This window comes from Protopterus annectens, chromosome 1.part0 (assembly GCF_019279795.1).
Source record: "Protopterus annectens isolate FY-2018-M chromosome 1.part0, PAN1.0, whole genome shotgun sequence".
NCBI classification, from domain to species: Eukaryota; Metazoa; Chordata; order Ceratodontiformes; family Protopteridae; genus Protopterus; species Protopterus annectens.
Genome location: NC_056725.1, coordinates 550,738,863 through 550,762,258, shown reverse-complemented (window position 1 = coordinate 550,762,258; position 23,396 = coordinate 550,738,863). Strand labels below are relative to the sequence as shown.

Sequence of the window (23,396 nt, the reverse complement as noted above, 5' to 3'; positions counted from 1 at the left end):
TCCAGGTGCCTCTTTTTGCACCTTCTCTTCCAGGGAATCTCCTCAGTGGGGTGTTCCAGGGAGACATTGTAAGAGATCTACAATTCCAAACATGGAAATACTTGTAGGCTTTACTGGGCTGGCTGCCTCGAGGGGGAAGTGGTGAAGTCTCAGACAGTCTCCACATAGGGGAGAAGTGGATCCAAAAGGGTGGGAGTCAAGGATCTCCTGGGCATATAGATGACCTTCTCCACCACCTCAAAAGCAGAATGGGATGGAGAAGCTGAAGACCATCCTCCCAGAGACAAAATTACTGGGACAGAGGATCCCCAAACTCCACCAGACCTCCGCTCAGACAGGGAAGGCAGAGCCAAGCTTTCGAATACCTACACTCTGAGGGGAAGTGACGGCTCCAAAAACTTTGGAATCAAGGTCAACCTCTCGGAGCAGGCTTCAAAGCTTCAGCTCCAACAGCCGCTCTACTCTGACACAGCCGGAGCAAAGTGAGTCAGGGAAGATGCCGGGGCCCAAGTGAAATCCACTATCAGCTCAAACACCTCAACTCTTGGGGCACTTGGATCTGAGGGCTCCAAAGCAGCAGGTCGGATCAGAGAAGGCACTAAAAATCTAAAGGGTGACTGTCTGCCCACAGTTCCAGTAGGGGATCAGCCTGCTAAGAACCCATTTGGATCTGTGTCTGAAGGAACTGCCTCAAACTGTCTACCTCTGATTCCAAAAGACTGTGGGTAGAGTTGTCAGAATATGTTCTAAAAGGTGGCCTGGATGCGATCATAAGTGACCTCTCTATATGAGGTGAACATGCAGTAAGAGGAAGGAGTTCCGAAGGCAAAGTAGCTCGGGGCAGAAAAAAGGACTGTATGGACTTATTTGGATCTGAAGCTCTGGGATCTGATGACTTAGGAGTATTAGCTGCAGGCTCATCAAAAGACAAGAAAGCAGACTTCCCAGGGAATGTCTTCTGCATTCCATGTTTTCTCTTTGCTTTTTGGAATGGGGTTGAGCCCCTGAAAAAGAAGAGCCCACCCTTATGTTGGCTAGTGTTCTTTGATAGAAACCTTCACAGATGACACAAGAGGCTTTGACGTGAGCAGGGCCAAGGCAATATGCACACTCTTTGTGGGCATCAGATAAGGGGAATCTTGTGCCCACAGGAAGTACATTTTTTGAAACCTAAAGATTTCTCAGACATGTCAAAAAAACTTTGACAGAGGAAAGGGAGAGAAAATACAGCAATTACCTCCAAAAGCATACCAGCGGATGTGACAAGACAAGTTAAACTAAACTAGCACTTTTCTTTTTTTTTATATATAACACAGAGTCAGAGGGCAGGGTACAGAAAAAAGTAGGCAACACCAAAGCAGGAAAAACCCACTTAGCTCTTGGCTAAAAAAGTAGGCTGCACCAAAACAGAAAAAACCCACTTAGCTTTTGGCTAAAGACAAAACTTGTTCTCTGTCACCAGAGCTCAAGTCAAGGGACTGCAATGCTTTTCCTAAGAGCAACAAACAAGAGCGGAGGTATCCAGGGGGAAGTGAGGCATTAATGAGTAGGGGAAGAGCTCAAACTTTGGAGCCTAAGCTTTTATAAGTGGCCAAGTTGGATCTGAGGTCGAATCTGAAACTCACAGGATGAGGAAGAAAGAAAATGACATCAGATCAGATAATGTCATTACAGATGTGGGCACGTTAATGGACAATAAAAGTACAGTTGTACAAATAAAACTTTTCTTAACAGAAGATATTCTAATTATCACTGCTGCAGTAGTCCTAGCTATTTGGATTATATCTTCCTAAGGATATGCCAGCTTCCAAAGTTTAAGGCACCTTCCACACACCCAAACCATTAACCAGCTAGAGCAGACCTGAAGAAAAAGGCCCTGCAGATCTTTCATACCAATTGGGTGAAGGAGGCTAGAGCTTGGAAATCTGTAATACGTTTACAAAGAACTACAGAGGACCAAGATGCCACTTCTAGAAAACAACCCTATCCAAAAAGCCACAGATGAAGCCAAGGCCCTGGCAGAGTAGACCTTGACCTCAAATTGCCTTGCAGTGGCAGGTATTGTAAAGCTCCTCCTCTGGGCCAGCAATCAAGGGGTCTCAGTCCACACCATGGACACTGGTGAGGGACATTGAGTTGTAACAAAAATGGATACACAAAATATTTTCAAATGCAGCTCTCTGCACCAAGCACAATTCCCCTTAAAAGCACACAGGGAACACACTTTAATCCTGGGGCTGCGTTTACCTCTCTTTCATCAGGTTTTAATAAGACTCTACACTGACCACAGCTGTAGATTCGAGTCCTCGACAGAGTGTTCCAAGCCAAGTCCTCCTCACCCTCTCTGTGAAAACAGTGCTCTGTGCCCCTGCTCCAAGTAACTGACACACACACACACACACACACACACACACACACACACACACACACACACACACACACACACACACACACACAAGGGAAAGGCTGGCACAGGTTTACTTGCTATGCCTCCTCTGTCTAGACTATAAGTTAGATACTGCCACCAGAACACTCCAAAGCCAACCACACTAAGGCTCTTACAAGAGTACCCAATTATACTGAGTACAATTAATACTAATACAAATGGTAGTGTTTGACCAATGTGGCCACAGTGTCACCAAATAAATATAAGTACTCTCAAAAGGTTAAAATATTCTTTAAAAGACCAGCCACAATGAAAAGTTAAATATAATGTAATAATAAAAGAATATGAACATACTAAATATCTATTTACAATAAACACCAGAGTTTCAGTCACTGGAAATGTTATAAATAATACAGATGGATAGATTCACACAGATGCAGAACAGTACTTAAATAATCTCACTATATTTGCCTGCCTGATCTAAAGACTTACTAGTCTCTGGTTACTTACTAAAGCAAGATGAAGTGAGTGATCCTTCTTTGGCAAGTGTCAAAAACAGACTGCCATGAGACTTCTATCTCATCTAGTATTAAAACATTTCAGTGCTGGATTACAGAATGACATCACATACACCTAGTCATCTGACATCACATACACCTAGTTATCTGACTTCTGGTTCCCACACTGCCTCCTTTAGTAGAAAATGAACCAGAATCTAGAGCATATGTATTACCATACACACAGAGCTTTGGTAAGATGTGTTATATCATCTGGAAACTACAAAACCATTAAAAAAATTCCATCCTACCATGGTAGCGATTAGTTCACCCCTAAGGACAATACACTAGGATTCCTAGTCCTGTTTTTCATAGTCATTTTGTCTCTAGCTGCAATAAGAACTGTAAGATACAATCTTTATGGCCTAAACCAGGTAATTTAATTTCAGACTATTTTTCAAAGTTAGCTAGACTGTGATTAACCTCTTCTCTTCCAGTATCCTGTGTTAGAATATATTCATTTCATTAGTTACAAGACAGTCTGACATAAAGGTGCATTTTTTTTCTGTCCGGCAGGACCCACTATTGGTACATTTTTAACACAAAGAACTTTACAAATATATTTTCAACACAAGCACCTGTACAAATCTGTTTGATAGACAAATTACATAATTCTTTACAAAACTCCAGCTAGCTGGCATAGGTTACACATCCACTGCCAAAGTTCTCCTGGAATAGCTGGTGATGCATCACATCATCACAGGTATAACAAAAGGTAACATGAAACAACCATCTGGATATAGTAGACTTTGGCACAGGTTGTCCTTTTGTCTTACCTTCACAAGAAGCTGCTCATAGTTCCTGTAAGTTTTAGCTTTGTGAAGATAATATCAGAATTGTCTGTGGACATCCGGAGTCTGAAGGACCCTTTCTCCCTTGCTTTTACATTCTGGAAAGCAGACAGGGAGATGGGCAGCTTGGCTGAAAAGCATACCCAGATGCCACTTTAGGCATAAGGAAGGATTAGTTCCCAAGGAAATCCTATCTTTTGTGGAAAATGAGAAGTTTGACTAACAAGAAGAGCTTGCAACTCTTCTACTTTTCTTGCAGAAATGAGATCAATCAAAACTGTTATCTATGTTAAGAACCTGAAGTCAGCCTGATAAGCTGATTCAAATGGAGAAAGAGTTAATTTATCCAAGCCAAAATTAAGATCCCAAAGAGGAGTCATCTGTTTTATAGGAGGCTTGATATGTTACACCCTTTCAAAAACATTTTCACAAGATATTGCCTTAGAAGAGAAGGATCCATGGGTAGACATGCTGACACATGAAGTGAGATGGAGACCCAAATAAACAGTAGCCTTAAAAGAAAGAGACCTGGTTCTTATCTTGGCACAAGCTAATATAGGATTTCCTAGTAGGAGATCTTCTTGCCTCTTAATACTCACTGCACATACTCAAAAACATATGGGTTCCTATTGAATTGTTAACAGCTTAGGTTGTCGAATGCTTAATCATAGACACCCAAGCGTCGAAAGCTTACAATAGCGAAAAGCCACATCATCGAATTCATTCCTCGGGAAATAATTCACGTGGCCGTTATTGGGGATTTGCCCTTTTCCCAATGCAGAGCAATCTCAGAGTTGTTATATTTAGTTGGGGGGGTGCAGCCCCCCACATCGGGAGGTGTGGGGGCGAAGGCCCTCTCTATGTTTGGGTGTGTTTGTTTATTTTGTTGACAGATGGACACCCGAATTCTTTCCAGAGGAAACAATTTGATGATGTGGCCATTCGCTATTGTTAGCTTTCGACACTTAGATGTCAATGTTTAGGATTCGATAATCTAAGCTGTCGATGTTATGATATAGAGACAAACAGATGACTATTAAGAATTAAGAACATCATCCCAGCAGTCAGTAGCTGTATTTTCAAGCTGGGTTGTATCAAGCACTCCATGCCTTGTGCAAGTAGATTCAGTCTGTGAGGAAGCATGTGGCAATTGCCACTGGCCATTTCCAAAAGAATGGTTAACTGCAGTTGCCTGGGTCAGGAGAAGTTACCACAATGATCTTTGGAGAGCCCTTAAGAAACTTCAGAATGAGCCTGAATAATAGTGGAAAGGATGGTAAAGCACACTGGAACATTCCTGTCCAAAGGAAAATAAATTATGTCTGTTTTTCCTGCTTTCCTGCAAGGAACTTTGGAGCAGAATTTTGCCAAATGATCTTTTTTGTTACCAGTAATCTGGGTCTGTCCTGGTACTTCTCATCCTGACTGCTACAAAATTCTGCTCTGACTGGAAATAAGATGCCTGCAGAGTGAGACTGTGCTGAAAAGTTATATCCCAAGCTACTAAGGCTAGTCTGCATATTGATCTATTTCCCATCTGTTTGCGTAGCATATTACACTGTGGTGTTGTTTATAATCACTTGTAATGGTCCTGGGAAGCACAGCTGATTTACAGAACTGACAGCATTTATGACTGTCAACATCTCTTTTACAGTTATGCATTTTGGTTGGTCTTTTGTTCCAAAGACCCCTCACTTTTATCCTCACAGACATTATTCCCCAAACAGTGTCTATAGGGATGTACACTGATTACCCAAGCAAAGTCTGAGGAATCTGTGATGACAGACTGTGCTGGAGCTTTAAAGGAAAATGGGAGACATGGAATCCAATAAAAAAATTGGTCTCTCCACCAAAGTAGTTCTCATCTCACTGAATCCAAAACTGGAATTTGGAATGTCAGTGGATGTTGATGCTGGAATCATATCACTTTTAGCTACCAATGAATTTTTCTCCTGCAGAATCCTGCTAGAGGAATCATAACAAAGATGCCCTGCCACCTAATATCCTGTAAAATTCCTTTGCTGAGGCTTTTGCTTAAGTGAACAACTCTATCAATGTAGATCTACATTTTCCTGTGGAAGAAAACGAGACACCACAGGAAAACTCTCCTGCGAGGAGTCAGTCAAAACATTGTGGTTTCATGGGAACAACCAAGTCTATGTAGGAGACTGTTCACCCAAGTGCAAGTGAGAAATTCCTGAAACTCTGTAAAAGACTTTGCAAAGACGTAAATGAAGAAAAATGTGAACACATTGTTCTCTGTAAAGCCATATTGATAAGCTGCATACAGCGAGCTCTGTCCACTCGTATTAAGAATAGAACAAGCTCAAAAGACAAGCCACTCTGGTGGAATCACAATACCAATCGGTTATAGAACAACAAAATCTTGGCCAAGCGTAGGAGGAACAAAGCCATACATACTAAAAAGCCACCTGATCAATCTAAACAGGCAACTAAGAGGGTTAATTAATACATTACAGGTCATATTTGAGGAAAAAATAGCTTCTCAGGCAAAGGACGACCACAAAGCTTTCTACAACTATGTCCATAATATCACCCACAATGAACCAGAAGCTACTGCCAGCATTTTGGCTGACAGGTTCAGCTCAAATTTCTTCCCACACTCCTCTGACAGTCCTAAGGAAATACCGCATACCACAATCCCCCAATCATTACTAGGGAACAGGTCATCAATCTACTTTCCAAGGCCAAAACACTGCATCAATTTGCCAACCATGTGGCCACAGTGGTGAGGAAATCCTTTTATGTTGCACAACATATAAGGGCATGGCATCTAGGTCCAAACAGGTCACTACCTCACTGTACTCTGCCCTCATTAGACCAATCACAGAGTACAATTCTCCCTTTGGTATGTAGCTGACCAGGCATATGCAGCAACTAGAAAGACCTCAGAGGTTCCTTACAAAAAGAATACAAGGCGTAACAAACCTGCCTTACGCACAGCACCTTAAAGTCCTTTCCAGCTACTCAGTCTCCCATAGATTGCTGAGAGATGATTTATGTCTGGCTTCCAAGACATCCACGAACCCCACACTTATGAATCTCCTACATATTTGTAAATTAAAGAATACCAGAAATACGAAGTCTAGGGACCTGAATTTTGGCTGCAACTTAAACAGAACATGCTGGAGAGACAGTACGTGTCCTCAAGACCGTCCCTCCTATGGAACAGGCTTCCCATCCATGTGAAGCTGAGTTCATCTATTATCCAGTTTAAGCTTAACCTAGACCAGTAGATGAGTAATAGGAAATTTACATCAGGCCTAGCACCCATTTTCCTTATGGACAGAGGTAGCATGCCTGGTCCTCAATGTCCTATTTGGATTCAGATCATCATTATTTTTAATGGAAAAAAATTGGTTAGTCTTAGGGAGGCCCCCTGGGTCATTAGCCTAGTACCAACTTATGAATCTAGGAGATAGATGTTTTGTTAATATTCTTGGAGCACTGAATAAATGAAAGTATAATGCAGAGAACTGAAAGTGTGATGCAGACACAGACAACACTAAGAACGTTTGATGAGCATCTTTTAATTTAGGGTCACCAAAAAACTTAAAATGAAGAATATGAGGAAACAGGTCATGAAGGACACTGGAACTGATGCAAACTGGTTTACAAACAAAATATCTAGGATTGTTCTCCCTAATGTTTCTTTCTTTGGCACCAGAAACATTCTTGAATAAAAGCTTTCTCCTACTCAAGGAGAAGGGATAATTCTATTACCCCTGAGACAGCAGATGCTGAATGACAGAAGGGAAAAGAAAATTTTGATCTGGCCTATGAAAAGGAATCTGACAGAAAAGGAAGGAGAAATTCCCACTACCATTTGAAACCACGAAGAATCACTATGGATGGAAGGTGCACTTAAACTTTAGAAGCTGTCCGGCTACTACATCCTTAGCAGGATATAACCCATATAGCCAAGGCAACTGCAGCAGTAATTAAATGATCAATGCCTTTAGTAAAAGGGTAATCTTCGGGTCAAAATAAGTCACTGACCCCATATATTTTTTCCTTACCAGGTCCATGCCTGAATATCAGGTCCATGCTTGAATATCATGTCCACCTTCACATGTAACTATCCAGACATTTTACCCAAGTTTCCTCACAAAAAGTAATCTGTGGGATGGGCTTCCCAAATTACACACAAATCTATAAGCCCCAACTCTCTACTTGGTTTCTTATGGACAAACTCCTTAGCGGTGATCTATACATGGTGTACATAGCAGCAAATGACTCTTGATTGCTTAAGCTCTTACACCTTTGAAAAACTGGTTGCACCAAACATCCACTCTAGGAACCTTAGTCGACATTATAATATAAACAGATTCTGTTGGTGAGATCAACTATCGCGCCCAGAGCATGTCCTAGTTATGGAATAGGCTTCTCCACTTCAAACAAAATAGCTCCCTAACTCTTTTCAAAAAGAACCTCAATGAGTGGAAGGGGATCCATAAATTAACTCCTGGTCTTGCTTCTATCTCCCATATGGATTGAAGAACAAACGGTGGAAATTGAATAGAATTGACTAAACTGCAGTAACCATATTTGCAAAGTATCTGTTGTCTTTTAGTCCATCTTCCTTTACTAAAATGTCCTGAAGAGAAGAAGCACAACTGTTCCACTTAAGCTGCTAAGCTTGTATTCAAATGTTATATGCTAAATCAAAACAGTGTCTGTAACAGTCACCATAAACAGACAAACAAATCTGTTATTTTAACATTATGGTGAGGTATACTTCAAGTTTTCAACATACACATTAAAGTTCACATAGGTTAACTACTTCCAAATTTCAAAGCAGCATTGTACCCTTCCATCTTGCAGACAACATCAAAACCAAGTAACACTTAAAGGAGTTGACATTTGCAGTTCATGTAACAGAAAGAATCATATCTTTTGCTGTACCTGACAAGAGTCATAATTACTTTCTAAATAAACAAATAAATCAATTTTAAAATCAACTGCTTAAGTCTGTTTATTACCTGTTTAACCAAAACCCTGGCAGTTAGTCGGACTGTTTCAGAAGGGTTCCAGTTCTCTCCAAAAGTACACATGGAGGAACATTCCAGTTTGTGCATTGGCCAGTCACCTTTCTGAAAAGGAATACAGTCAAAAAATTAGTTAACTCAATCAACTAAATGGTTGTTTGGCTTAGACACACCTTCCTACTGTCAAGATTCATGTTAAACACCAAATTCACACTAAAAATTTCATTTTAATTTTGAGACCTCCATAACTAAAACATTTTGGTAAACAAGCAAAGACCAAGGGTGCTGGTTGGCATAATGAATAAGGTCTTCACGTTATAGACACAAGCTACAGGGTTTGAGTCTCACCTCTGGTCACAATCTGGTTGCTGGCTAGGCTTTTAATAAACTGCAGATTGATTACCTAGTAACATATTAACTTATGATACATGGTCTGCATGAGTACTTAATTGTACTGTCACTAAAATCAGATTTTACATGGAATTTCTTCACTGTAATCTTCAAGTTTCCATTTTATGCAACTGACAATGTGATAGTCTCTGAAAAAGAATAAACCAGAATAATTAGACATTATGTACTTACCACAGCTTGGCATCTGTGTTGTACACTTTCATTCTTCCTCACAACTGGGTTACTGATCCGACTCTGACACTCTTTTCAGACTTGGATCCTAGTCTCGAGCTCCTCCCTTACCCATGCCCCATACTCTCTGTAACTTCCTCAGATTGAGTTTGCTGCTTTACTGCCCACTGGATAAAGGAAAAACAGCATAGACAGAAATAAATCAGAGGCTCAAACCAAGAATATAAAAGTTCCTATAAATCTGAGGCTCAAACCAGGAACATAAAAATTCCTATAAATCTAATGGGCCCTCTAGTATCCAACAGGTTGGGGGATGGCTGGGAAGGAAGGTGAGGAAGAATGAAAATGGACCACACAGATGCCAAGTTATGGTAAGTGTGATGATGTGAGGTAGTGCCAGCTATGCCAGAGAGAGAAAGGCAGTGCATGAGTAACATATGCCAGCAAAACTAGCTGGAGTTTTGTAAAGAATTTTATGTCATTTAAATATCAAACTGATTTGTACAGATGTTGTGTTAAAAACGTATCAACAGTAGGTCCTGCTGGACAGAAAAGAAATATACATATATGTCAGACTGTACTGTAACTGATGGAAAAAAAAAAATAATAAAATATATATATATATATATATATATATATATAAATATATATATATATATATATATATATATATATATATATATATATATATATATATAAATATATATATATATATAAAAAACAGATGATGCTGGAAGGGAACTTTAAGAAAAACAGCCTGAAATTAAATTATTTGGTTTAGGATATAAAGATTTTAAATCACAGGCCTGAATGCAGCCAGAGACGCTATGTCTGACCTGGGATCCTGCTCTTATTGTCCTTAGTGGTGAACTAACTGCTAACCTGAGGTGTCAGAGAAAGGCTGGTTAGTGTCTACAGGAAGGATGAAAGTATTGGAATTTTACAGTCTCCAGATGCTGGAATAAGTCTTAGGAGGGTTCTGGGTGTGTACTGTGACACATCTGTACTAGATCCTTGCTCAATTTCCAGTGAGGGGGTAATGTGGGAACCACAGAATCAGGTGACCAGATGGGATGTCACTCTGCAGACAGCACTGAAATTGTATTTAGATATTGGTGAGAGATGTGATACGGACACTGCACAATTTTTGGAACAGATCACAAAGACACTCATCCATTTCATCTTCCCTTGCTCTAACAAGTAGGGAACTTTAATTCTTCAGTTAGGAAAACATAGTGATACCAGTTAAACATTGTTTTTCTGTATCTGTCCGAGTCTTTCCACCTGTGTTCTTTTTTTATACTTCCAGTGAACTGAGTTGTGTTTATTGTAAATAAACATTCAGTATTTACATGTTTTCTATTTTATTATTAAATATATCTAAACCTTTTATTGTGGCTGGTCTTTCAGAAAATATTTTAACCTTTGAGTGTAACTGCATTTATTTGGTGGCACTGTGACTTCATGCTCCTGAAAGTCTTGCCACTTGGTTAATACTACTATTTGTATAAATATTAATTTTACTGAGAGTAATTGGGCACCCTGGTAAGAGCCTTAAAGCAGTTGGCTGGCAGTGAATCTACCTTATAGTCTGAGAGGATGTGGCATACTAGGTAAATCTGTGGTGTGTGTGTGTGTGTGTGTGTGTGTGTGTGAGCTACTTAGAACAGAGACACAGAGCACAGATTTCGGCAAGGAGAAGGTGGAGTCTTACTTTGGGCCTGGAGAGGAAAACCTAGCCCCAGGTCTGGAGTGTACTCTTAAGGGAAATTGTGCTTGGTGCAGAGAGCTGCATCTGAAAATACTATGTGTATCTACTTTTGTTCTAAGTGAATGTTCCCCACCAGTGTCAGTGGTGAGGACTGAGGCTACTCAATTGCTGGCCCAGAGGAGGGACATCACATATTGTTGAGAAGTGATGTGGATATTAATTGAACTTCAGTAGCCTGTAAGCAGTTGTCAATAAAGGTGTGTGTACTCTCAGCAGCCACAAGGTAAACATACAGAGTTTCATTTTTCACAACAGTTTTATTGATTTTTGTTACTTTAGTTTAGTCAGAAAAAGCAGGTGAAGATGTCAGCAGAGGATTACAGCAAGCTGACATTGAACCAGTTGGCTAAGGTGTGCAAATCCAAAGGACAGGTACATGCCAACCTGACTAAAGAAAAAATGATTTTAGCTTTAATCACAGCTGCAGCACAAACCAGCAACGAGGAGGTCAACCAGTCTGGTGATGGGGATGTGCAGCCCTCCGAACAAGACAGTTCACCTTTTCCTCAGAATATTTAAAAACCCGTATGGGGTTAAAGAGACAAACTGGAGGCAAAATGCATGGAATTAAAATCGGCAGAGACTGTGGCATTTGGAGGCCAAAGAAAATGAGAAGCAGCGGCAACATGAGAGGGACATGCTGACTCTTCGACAAGAACATACAGGTAATGCAGAAGGGAATAACCGAATCCCTAAAGCAACAAATGTCGGTAAATTTCTATCGCAGTATAAAGAAGGTGATAATTTTGGCAGTTTTATTCATATATTTGAAAGAATATGCAAACAGTACAATGTTGACCAAGGGCTCTGGATATGGCTCCTAACCCCCTTCCTCCACAGTAAAGCTGTAACTGCTGTTTCTAAATTGTCTGACACTGATTGTTTATAGGAATGTTTTAAGTTAAAACCTGAAGCTATCAGAAAAAAGTTTCATGAGCATGGATGTAAGGCAGATGAAAGTGTATGTATATTGCTGAGCTAAGTACTTATTTTCACGGGGGAGTGAGTGGGTATCAGGATCACCATATCTGAAAGGCTGGCAGACTTTCTGGAGAGGGACCAAGCCCTTAGCACTTTGCCTAAGGATATGAGAATCTGGTTGAAAGACTAGGAGTGTAACTCTGCAGATGAGCTTGGGAGAAAAGAGGATCTCTACTTAGCAAGAAGGGCACCACTGCACAAGAATGGGAGACCCAGTGCCATACGTGGATATAAGGGAACCCATGATGGGCAGCCTAAACCACCCCAATAGAGTCCATCACTAAAAGGGAAGCCACTAATTCAGGTACATGGCCAGGAACCAGGTTTAGATGTTTTTAATGAAAGCAGAGGGGCCACGTAGCATACAAATGTCCCCTGAAGCAAGGTGGGGAACAAAAGGTGGGAAAACCAGCAAGTGGGAATAACAGTACGCTAGTGGTATGCTGTCTGAAAACAGGGGTACCAAACTATCACCAAAGTTTGTATTCTATCTTAGTGGATGGAAAACAGGCCACTGCTAAGAGAGAGACAGCCCATGCCATAACCATTGTGAAGCCTGCAGTGGTTAAAGATGAGCAGTATGTGCTTGGGCAGTCCACTCCAGTCAGAGCTTTAGGGAGACCCCCATTCCAAATACCTTTGTCCAGGGTTCACCTTGACTGGGACAATGGAAAAGGAAGCAAGCAAGCAGCTGTGTTTGAGTACATCTCTGCAGACACCTTGATAGGGAATGATTTTGATCCTGCACTACCTTGGTGCATGCAGTTACATGCAGTCAAGCTTGGAGACGGGCATGTGGGTCTGGTACCCAGGGGAAACCTAGACATACCCCACACGAAGCTGAATCTGGTGATGTGGTTATTTCAGGGAGGGAGCTACCCTGTAGCAGTGAACCTGAAGGTGAGCCACAGCTGTTGATAGCTACCTGGACAGAGTGACTGCAAGGGCAGAGGTGAGTGGTAGTACCAAGGTTGACAGTGAGGCACCTCTGTCAGACAATACCAGACTTCCTGTGGAAAGGGAGCTGGGAAGAATCACAAAGGTAGAGTTGAGATAGGCTCAGCTCTTGAACTCTACACTATGAGGCTTCAGGGAGGTAGCGAAGAAGGGGAGTTTGTATACTGGAACAAAGGGTTACCGTACAGACAGTGGACACCGGAGGGAGGACTAGAGGATGAGGTAGTATGGTAGTTGGTAGTGTCTAGAGGCTACCATCCGGCACTTCTAGATATAGCCCATGACATTCCTTTTGCAGGTCATATGGGCATTAACAGTACAAGAGACATATTATGCAGAACTTTTATTGGCCTGGGATTGCAAGGGATGTAACAGGGTACTGCAGGACTTGTGAACAGTTCCAAAAAGTAGGCAAGGCAGGAGACAAGGTCACAGCTCCATTGATGCCTTTGCCTGTGATTGAGGAGCAGTTTCAGAGGGAAGCTATGGATATTGTGGGGCTTCTGAAAACCCAACGTTCCACAGGAATGAAATATATCCTATATATCCTAGTGGTAGCAGATTACTAGACAATGGAGGACAGAGCTTCCACCTCAGGGTGAAGCAGAGAATGTTTCAAATGCTTTGTTCAAGATTTTCAGTAGAGTAGGTTTCCCGAGATAAATACTGACTAACAGAGGTGCCAATTTCATGTAAAACCTGCGGGCTAGTCTGTGGTAGTGCTATGAGGTGAAGCACCTCAAGATTACCCCCTTCCATGCCCAGACTAATGGTCTTGTGGAAGGGTTAAACTCTACACTAAAGACCATGTGCTAAAGGGCATTTGCAGACCACTTTAAGACAGAGAGTGGGACAAATATATGCCTCATCTGCTGTTTGCATATAGAGAGATACCCAAGGAATCCACAGGTTTTTCACCCTTTGAGTTACTGTATGGGCATAGGGTGAGGGGGCTCTTGAATTTGATTTGTGATAGGAGGGACGGTGAGTGTGAATCTCACAAAGACAGTGTTATGGCACATGTCCTAAACATCAGGAAAATGCTTAGGAAGTTCATGGCTTGGCCCAGAAGAACCTGGCAGGAGCCCAACATCAGAAAAACATCTGGTATGACTGGAATGCTCAAGCCCAAGAGTATGCTGTTGGATAGCAAGCTATGGTGCTCATTCCTGTCAGACACAATAAGCTGCAGGCAGCTTGGGAAGGACTCTTCAAAATGGTAAGGAAGGTCAGTGATGTTGACTACATGGTAGAACAGCTAGGCAAGAAGGCAGAGGCACAAACTGTACCATGTTAACATGATAGAGAGACCACTGTGCTAAGTATTTGCAGTGGGTGGCAGGAGGAGTTTAAGTGGGATCTGGTGACTGATCTCCTCAGTGACGCTTGGACTGACACCTCAGTGAAAGGGGCTATCCCTACCCAGGTTTGAGAAATCGAAGTAGTGTTACACGAGTTTGGGGACATGTCCACTGGAAAACTGGGTGCTCAAACCTGGTGCAGCACCATAGTGGGGTCAGCAATGCCAAAGCAGATGGGCTCAAGACAGGGGATGAGTTAATGTATTCCCAGACAGGCTCATTTCTTTCAAGCAATGTTTCTCCAGGGTCACTTGAACTAGCTTGAGTCTTCAAAGGGGGAGAGATGTGATGATGTGAGGTAGTGACAGTTATGCCAGAAAGAGAGAGAGAAGGGCAGTACATTTGTAACATATACCAGCATAACTAGCTGGAGTTTTGCAAAGAATTTTATGTCATTTGAGTATCAAATTGATCTGTACAGACGCTTGTGTTAAAAATTCATCAACAGTGGGTCCTGCTGGACAGAAAAGAAATATGCATGCATGTCAGACTGTATTATAACCTGATTAAATGTATACATGTTAACAGAGGATGCTGGAAGGGAAGGGGTTAAGCTCAGCCCAGCTAACTTTAAGAAAAGTAGCCTGTAATTAAATGATTTTGTTTAGGCCATAAAGATTTTATCTCACAGACCTGAATGCAGCCAGAGATGCAATGTCTGGTATGAGATCCTGCTCTTATTGCCCTTAGTGGTGAAGTAATTGCTGCCCTGGGGTGCCAGAGAATGGTTTATTAGTCTCTACAAGAAGGATGAAAGTACTGGAATTGTTTTACAGTCTCCAGATGCTGGAATAAGTCTTAGCAGGGATCTGAATCTGAAAATGTGACCAAGGCAATTGACAAGGGCAAATCTGTGCACACAGCATACCTCGACCTGGCAAAAGCTTTTGACACAATCCCACATTCAGGCATTACCGATAAACTTAGCAAACTGAATGTAAACCCCTTTGTTGTAAGATGGGTTGCCAACTGGCTCACAAACCAGACACACACTACCAAAGTGAGCGACTCCACATCAACTAGCAGACCTGTTACCAGTGGGGTGCCACAGGGGTCAGTGCTGGGCCCCCTACTGTTTGGTACACACTTCTCAGAAGTTCAGGTCAAAACTAAATGGTTGCGGCTGACCAGGTTTGCAGACATCTGCAAACTAGGTGCAATCATTGAATCCCCAAATTATGTCAGTATATTCCACGTGGGTCTCACACAAACCAATGACTATTGTATTAGTTACAGTCTCAAACTGAATGCAAAGAAACGCATCATCATTCCCTTCAGGGCAAACAATATCCCCTCACACTATCTAATCAGCAATAACACCCTAAGTACCCACAAAGTGGTAAGGGACCTGGGATCACAAGTTGTTTGCAACCTTAACTTCGACCACCATGTGTCTACTGTAGTAAGGAAAGCTTTCTACATAGCACACTTGATTAGTAAAGGCATCGCCTCGAGCAAAAGAAGTTATAACCTCCCATACTCATGACTTATCCAGCCCATAACTGAATACAATGCTCATTTGGCATGTACAGTTCTAAGCACCTGCAGCAATTAGAGACCTCCGAGGTTTCTAACAAAGTAAATCAAGGGGCTCCAGCATGTGCCTTACACAGACCGACTGAAGTCCCTGTCACTACACTCCATATCATACAGACTTCTTAAAGCAGACTTGCACTTGGCCTACAGAGCAATCCAAGACCCAAACCTAATGAATTTGCTACATATCCTTAAATCAAACTGGGTTAGGGCTACCTGTTCCAGGAACCTAAATATGGCCTGCAATTTAAATAAGACATGCTGGAGAAACAGATTCATCTCCCAGCAACTGCCATGTCTTTGGAACAGGCTGCAAATGAATGTGAAGCAGAGCACCTCTATGACAGTGTTCAAGATGAACCTGGACGAGCGGATGGGGCAACATAAAATTCTTACCAGGGATAGAGCCCACAACCCTCTTGGATATGGGCAGTCATCCCTAAATGCAATCTTGGGTATTGACTAGCATTTCTATGGTATTACATTGGACTTCATCAGTATAACAACCAACCAAAATCCTCAGTTTAAATACTTTCTAATGGCCATCTAACATCAACCTTAGACCACTTATCAAATTGACAATCACTAAGGAACCAAAACCAGTCCTCCTTTTTTAAAACATAAAAAAATCACACAAAAATTTATTCTAGAGTATGAATAAAGAATTTTTAAGTTGCATTTTAAAACATTATGACCCATGTTTATTTTATTAATATAAAATAACATAAATCCTCCCCAAACTTTATTAGCCACACATTTGTGCCTTAAGTTTCAACAAACTTCATATGGAAATAGCTTCATTAAGCTCAGGGGGGTTAGTAGCATTAACCCTTAGTTGCCATTTCAACTCCATAAATTCTAAATATAAATCCACTGGACCACCCCTATGGCCTAAGTCTAGTTGATCAATGGCCATAAATTTGAAAAAAAATGGGTGGGGTTCCTTTTATTATGTTTATATTCCATCTTTGAAGGCTCTTTTAGTTTTTCCAGTATAGAAATATATATGTATATTGGTACAGCAAAGGGGTAGTTTATGTGGGAAAATGTCAATGCCATGAAAGTTTCTATACTGGAAAAACTAAGAGAGCCTTTAAAGATAGAATATATCAACATATCTATGACATACAGAAAGGGGACGAATTGAGCGCCCTGGCTAAACATGTTAAAAGAAACCCCACCCATTTTTTTTCCAAATTTAGGCCATTGATCAAGTAGACTAAGGCCCAAGGGGTGGTCCATTGGATTTATATTTGGAATTCATGGAGATGAAATGGCAACTAAGTGTCAATGCTACTAACCCCCCTGGGCTTAATGAAACTATTTCTATATCAAGTTTGTTGAAATTTAGGACACAAATGTGTGGTTAATAAAGTTTGGGGAAGATTTATGTTATTTTACATTAATAAAATAAGCATGGGTTATAATGTTTTAAAATACAACTTTAAGATTTTAGGGTGCAAATAAAGAATGTGAATTTTCATGTGATTTTGTGTTTTAAAAAAGGGGGACTGGTTTTGGTTCCTTAATGATGGTCAAATTGATAACTGGTCTAAGGTTGATGTCAGGTGGCCACTAGAAAGTATTTAAACTGAGGATTTTGGTTGGTTGTTACTCTGATGAAGTCCTTTGACTGTGGACGAAAGCACTTAACTTGTACATAAGTGATGTTTATTTCACTCCCTGATTCTTCTTTCATTTTATTTTATAAGCTTAAAAGTCTTTTGAGTTATTTATGGTATTACACTGGGATGAAACAGCTAGGCTTAAAATGACCTCTGGGCTGATAGCCTAGTAATCTCCTACGATCCAATAGTAATCCTATAATCCTACTGTGTCACATCTGTGCTAGATCCTGGCTCAATTTCCAAAGAGGGGGTAGTATGAGACCCACAGAGTCAGGTGATCCAATGTGATGTCATTCAGCAGCCAGCACTGAAACTGCATTTAGATATTAGTGAGAGATGTGATAGGGACACTCAGCACTCTGACACTGGAATGGACAAAGACACACATCCATTTCATCCTTCCTTGCTCTAGCAAGTAAGTAGGAAACAGTAATTCTTCAGTCAGGAAAATATAGTGAGACTAGGTAAATATGTTTTTTCTGCATCTGTATGAGGCTTTCCATCTGTGTTACTTTTTAATATTTCCTGTGAATTGAAACTCTGGTATTTACTGTAAATAGATATAAAGTATTTCCATGTATTCTGTTTTATTATTTATTATTAAATATACCGAAACCTTTCATTTTGGCTGGTCTTTTAGAAAATATTTTAACCTTTGAGAGTAATTGCATTTATTTGGTGGCACTGTGACTTCATGCTCCTGAAAGTCTTGCTGCTTGGTTAATACTACCATTTGTATAAGTATGTAATTTTACTGGGAGCAACTGGGTACCCTGATAAGAGCCTTAATATATCTAGCTGGTGATAGTGAATCTACCTTATAGTCTTGGTAGTGGTAACACAGCGGGTAAATCTGTGCTAGCCTTTCCTAAGTGTGTGTGTGTGTGTGTGTGTGTGTGTGTGTGTGAAAATCAAATCTCAATGAGTGTTTGTGTCAGCTACTTGGAACAGGGACACAGCACTGATGTCTGCAGTGAGAAAGGTGGAGTCTTATTTGAGGCCTGGAGAGGAAAATCCAGCCCTAGGAGTGGAGTGTGCTCCCCTATGTGCTCTTAAGGGAAACTGCTTGGTGCGGAGAGTTGCATCTGAAAATACTGTGTGCATTTATTTTTGTTCTAAGTGAATGTTCCCCACCGGTTGTCAGTGATGAGGAGTGAGGCTCCTTGATTACTGGCCCAGAGGAGGGATGTCACAGTAAGTACATAACGTCTAAATCTGATGTTGCCTTTTCATTCTTCCTCACTATTGGGTCAGAGTCCCCAGCTACGTTATTCTTGGGAGGCCTCAAGGAAAAAGATATGCCAGAGCACTGTCGAACCAAAAGAAACTCTACCTCTGGAGTTAATGTCCAATTTATAATGTGTCACAAAGGTACAAGTCTTTGACCAAGTGGCTACAGCACAATCATCATCAACCGATGATCTGGAGGAGAAAACAGATGATATAGCCATAGATCTAGCAGAATGGGCTTTAGGGGGGTGAGGCAGGTTCAACCCTTTTTTTAATCCATTAGTGAAATAGTCAGTAATCCCTTTAACCAATGTAACTTTGGAGACAGCTTGACCTAGATGGTTTGGTGAGAAAGAAACGGTCAGACTTTCTGCACTGTTTTGTTCTATGAAATTAGAACTGTAGTTGTCTATTATCAAGCAGATGCAAAATATATTCGCCCTAGTTAGTAAAATCTGCAAAGACTGGCAACTGTATAGACTACCAGTCTTTGTGGCCACCTTAGGCATAAAAAGATGGATTGGTATGGTGAGATAAAAATGATGTAAGGCAGTTTCGATAAGGCCTGAAGTTTGGAAATTCGTCTTGCTGATGTGACAGCTACCAAAAAGATGGCTTTCCAAGAAAGGAATTTCATTTCATTTCACAACCCATTTGCTGGTTCAAAGGGTTTTTGAGTTAGTCCTTTAAGAATAACAGATCCCAGGCAGGGTAGGATCTTTATAAGAGGTCTAAGCAGAAATATCCCTTTCACGAAAGCCTTACATAATTTAGATGCAACAAGGGAGCCAGAAACATCTCCAGCATGAAAATTGGAAAGGACTGCCAGCTGAAGTTTCACAGTGGAAAAACTAGCCCCTTCCTTGAAGAAAGAGAAGGATGGTTGAAATTGGGGCCGAGAATAGTCTCTTTGGAAGCTCAAATGACAAATCTTTTCTATTTGCTTTGGTATACTTTTTTAGTAGTTTTAGCTTCACAAAAAGCTTCTATGTCTCAAACCGAGGAAGCTAGCCTGGACCTTTGTAGACTTACTGGAAATGGAGATACCAAGTGGTCAATTTTAGGATGAGTAGACTGGGATGTTGATTCCCTGATGGATGACAGAGAAGGTCCTGTCTGGGCTCCAGAATCCATGGGGCATATTTCACATGAGACCAGAGAAAGGGGGACCACAACTGATGAGGCCAGTAGGGGGCATTGAGGAATACTGAACTCTTTGGCCTTCTAGCTTTCTGCAGAAACTTCAGGATCAACGGTAAAAAGTGATGTGTGTAAAGGAGACTGCAAGGCCAACTGTGAACTAGAGCATCCCTTGGGGACTCCTTCAAGGGGGGGGGGTCAGAGCTAAGTACTTGCATCACTTGTTGTTTTGTGGAGAAGCAACGAGTTTACAGCAAAGCTGGCCCCAATGGCTGAAAATCAGATTCGCCACTGACTGATTCAGGGACCACTCACGAGGGGTCAGAATGGACCTAATGAGTTTTGTCGGCTAGAATGTTTGTTTTCGCTGGTATATGTGTTGCAACTAGAAAGCGGTCTGAAGATATCACCCATTCCCAAACCCTCATGGCCTCTCTGCATAGTGAGTTCCTCCTTGTTTGTTGATATACCAGCCTACTGACATGTTGTCAGTATGTATTGCAATTGTCCCAAAATGGGAGGCTGTCCTGAAAGTCTTGCAGTGTTAGAACTGCTCTCATCTCTAGGACACTGATATGCAATCTGGTCTCCGAGGAAGACCATGTGCCTTGGGCCATCTTTTTCTCAAAAGCCCCCCCCCCCCACACCCTAGTTGTGAAGTGTCCTTGGTCACTGTGGCTGTGGGGGGAAGGAGAAGGAACAACCTGCACAGCAACAGATCATCTGAATGAATCCACCACTGAAGATTCCCTCTACAAAACTGGAGTTAACTTGATAGGAAGAGATAATTGCTGGTAAAGAATAGACCACTGAACAGCCAAGGTTCATTGGATGACTCACATAAAGAACCTTGCTAAGGGAACTAGGACAATGCCAGCTGACACACAGCCAAGAGACTGAAGTATCAATCTTGCCAATGGAGACTGTAAAATTATGTCCCAAACTTGGTTTCTCAAGGATGCTATGTGATGAGGAGACAAATAAGCTATCTGGTGCATTGTACCTATAAAGGCACCAATGAATTCCAACCTCTGAAAAGGGGACAGGTTCAATTTGGTAGATTTATGGTAATGCCCAGGGAACTAAAGATCTGGAACAAATTGTCCCTGGCCTGAAGTCACTGATACTGGGTTGGAGCAATTGGAAGACAGTCATTCAAAATATGGAAACGCCTGAAATCCTTTCAGTCTCAGGTAAGCTGCCACTACTGCCATGCATTTGGCAAACACCCTGGGGGCTGTGGTGAGTCCAAAGGACAGATCTCCGAATTGGCAATGACTGGCTCCCAGCCTGAAGTGCAAATGACTTCTGGAGTGTCTATTTTGATATGATTAGACCGTGTTGCGTACTTTCGAGCACATCCAATCGTCCTTGTACAACAGCCATAGAATGGACTGAACCATAACCATCTGGAACTTTGACTTCTTTGCATACTGACTTAGACTGCTCAGATCTAGAATGGATTTAAGGTCCCCCATTTTTTGACACTAAAAAGAAGTGGGAGTAAGTTCCAAATCCTCATTGTTCAGTTGGGGCCTCTAGGATGACTCAGTTTTGCAACAATTTTTGCATATTAAGTACTGCATGCTCCCTCTGATTGGGTGGTATGCTGGGGTTTCTTTTGTTCCGCTGAAAGTGGAAGGGAAAAGGGAAAGTAATAACCTCTGGATATTATGCTTAGCACCTAGTTATTTGTTAAAAGATTAGTCCAGGCATCTAGGTGCAGGGAATAACTACCACTAACCACCTCCAGAGATGGACAGCCTGGCAGCACTTCAGGAGCACTGATGGGGCTTGTCAGAGAAGGGTTCTCTAAAGTCCCGGTTCTGCAGACCCCCCCCCCTCTGCCTCTGGGGTGGCACCTACCACTGAAACTTCCTTCCCTGCCTCTGAAGGAAGAATCCCAGTGTTGATTCTGAAAAGTCCCTTGAGACTTTCAAAACCAAGTCTTCACACCACCTCACTGATTTCTGGAAAAAGTGCACCATGGGGTAGAAAACTTAATCCTAATGGGAGACAGGGTCTTTCCTTCCTGCTCACTGTGGGTAAGTCACTTTGACAGACTAATAATCCTCCAAAGAGCTACAAAAGTCGCGAAACAGCTGGACAGACTGCCAAAACAAGGAGGAGGCATTGAAATGGGCATTGACAAAGGATGCCTTGAAAGGTTCCACAAAGTCAAAATACCTCATATCCAGGCATATCTTCTGACTGCAATACCTGAGCTGGCTGCCGTTAAGGTGTCTTCAGCTGAATGGGAGATAAGCCTCATGGAACAGTTAGTCACAGAAGCAAGAGAAGCAAATCGGGGAGGTACTTTTTTCAAGTCCTCATCCAACATGGTCTCTACAAGAGAGAGTTTGATAGCTCCTTATAAAATCTCACTGTAGTCGATTGAAATGTGCCAAGTAATTTAATGATCTCAGTGCAAACGTAGCTGAGGTGTGAATGAACTTACCAAATTTATCCATCACTCGAGACTCCCTGTTTGGCAGATGGACACAGGAGCTTTGTTCAGCTAGCTCTTTTTTGATTGCTGTTGCCACAAGAATGGCATCAACAGGAATACCTTTAGATCAATGAAGACTGTCTTTGGGGGGGATTTGTCAGTGTGTTTGGAGATTGGCTGAATAGTGCCCGGCTCCTTCCAAGCCCGGCAGAAATTAAATCATGAGTTCATCCACCACAGGGTTCAATCAAGATGCAGACAGGCCCACCCCAAAAGCCTCCAAGAACACAGACTCTTCAGAAGTAAGAGGTTGGGCTAACCAGCCACCTTTCTGCCTAAGAATCTCCAAGATGTCACCAAAGGAGACATCATCTAGTGGTGATAATGGGGATCTGTTTCTTCGGTAAGTGACTCCATCCACGTTTTCGTCCAAGGACCCTCCTCTGTGGGGTGTTCAGAGGAGGTATCACAAGAAAGGGGGCCCCCTTGGCGGGGAAGAAATTGGAGGCTTCTCAAGGCAGGCAGACCTTAGACAGAGATGATGGGCTCAGCACTCAGACCCAGTGAAGGATGAAGGAGAGAATCAGAGGTAAGAGAGGTTGGTTCTCTGTGAGCAAAGAAGGCCTTTTCCACAATTTCCACCAACAGATGCAGGGACCCCCCCCCCCATCTCCCTCAGAGCCAAAATCGTGTAGGAAGCATGGGTGGGAACAAATCCTGATCCATGGCCTACAGACAAACTCAGACCTGAGCTGTCAAAGACAGAAGCAGAGAGAGGAAGGGGCAGGCCTGAGAGGGTCAGAATCAAACCCTCCCCCCAGATCCAATGCCAACATCATGGATCAGAGACCCACTCTGATCCTATGAAATCGGAGCAAAACTGGTTAGGCTAGCTGTCACAGTCAAGGAAGGAAGCTTCTTCTGATTCTACACCGTCTCTCTCGGGTACCTAGGATTCTGGGACTCCGAAATCGCTGGTCTGATCAGAGAAGGAGACTGAATCAGGGTAGTGGGGTCA

The 23,396-nt window shown here is 41.9% G+C and overlaps 1 protein-coding gene across 1 annotated transcript in view; it reads right to left on the bottom strand.

The window, feature by feature from the left end:
• Positions 1-23,396, bottom strand: part of SMYD2 (SET and MYND domain containing 2) — a 762,982-nt gene that overhangs the window by 585,488 nt on the left and 154,098 nt on the right. Inside the window, exon 3 of the mRNA XM_044061287.1 lies at positions 8,738-8,848. Within this exon, the coding sequence (XP_043917222.1) occupies positions 8,738-8,848 (111 nt within the window). The remainder of the gene's footprint in view (positions 1-8,737; positions 8,849-23,396) is intronic.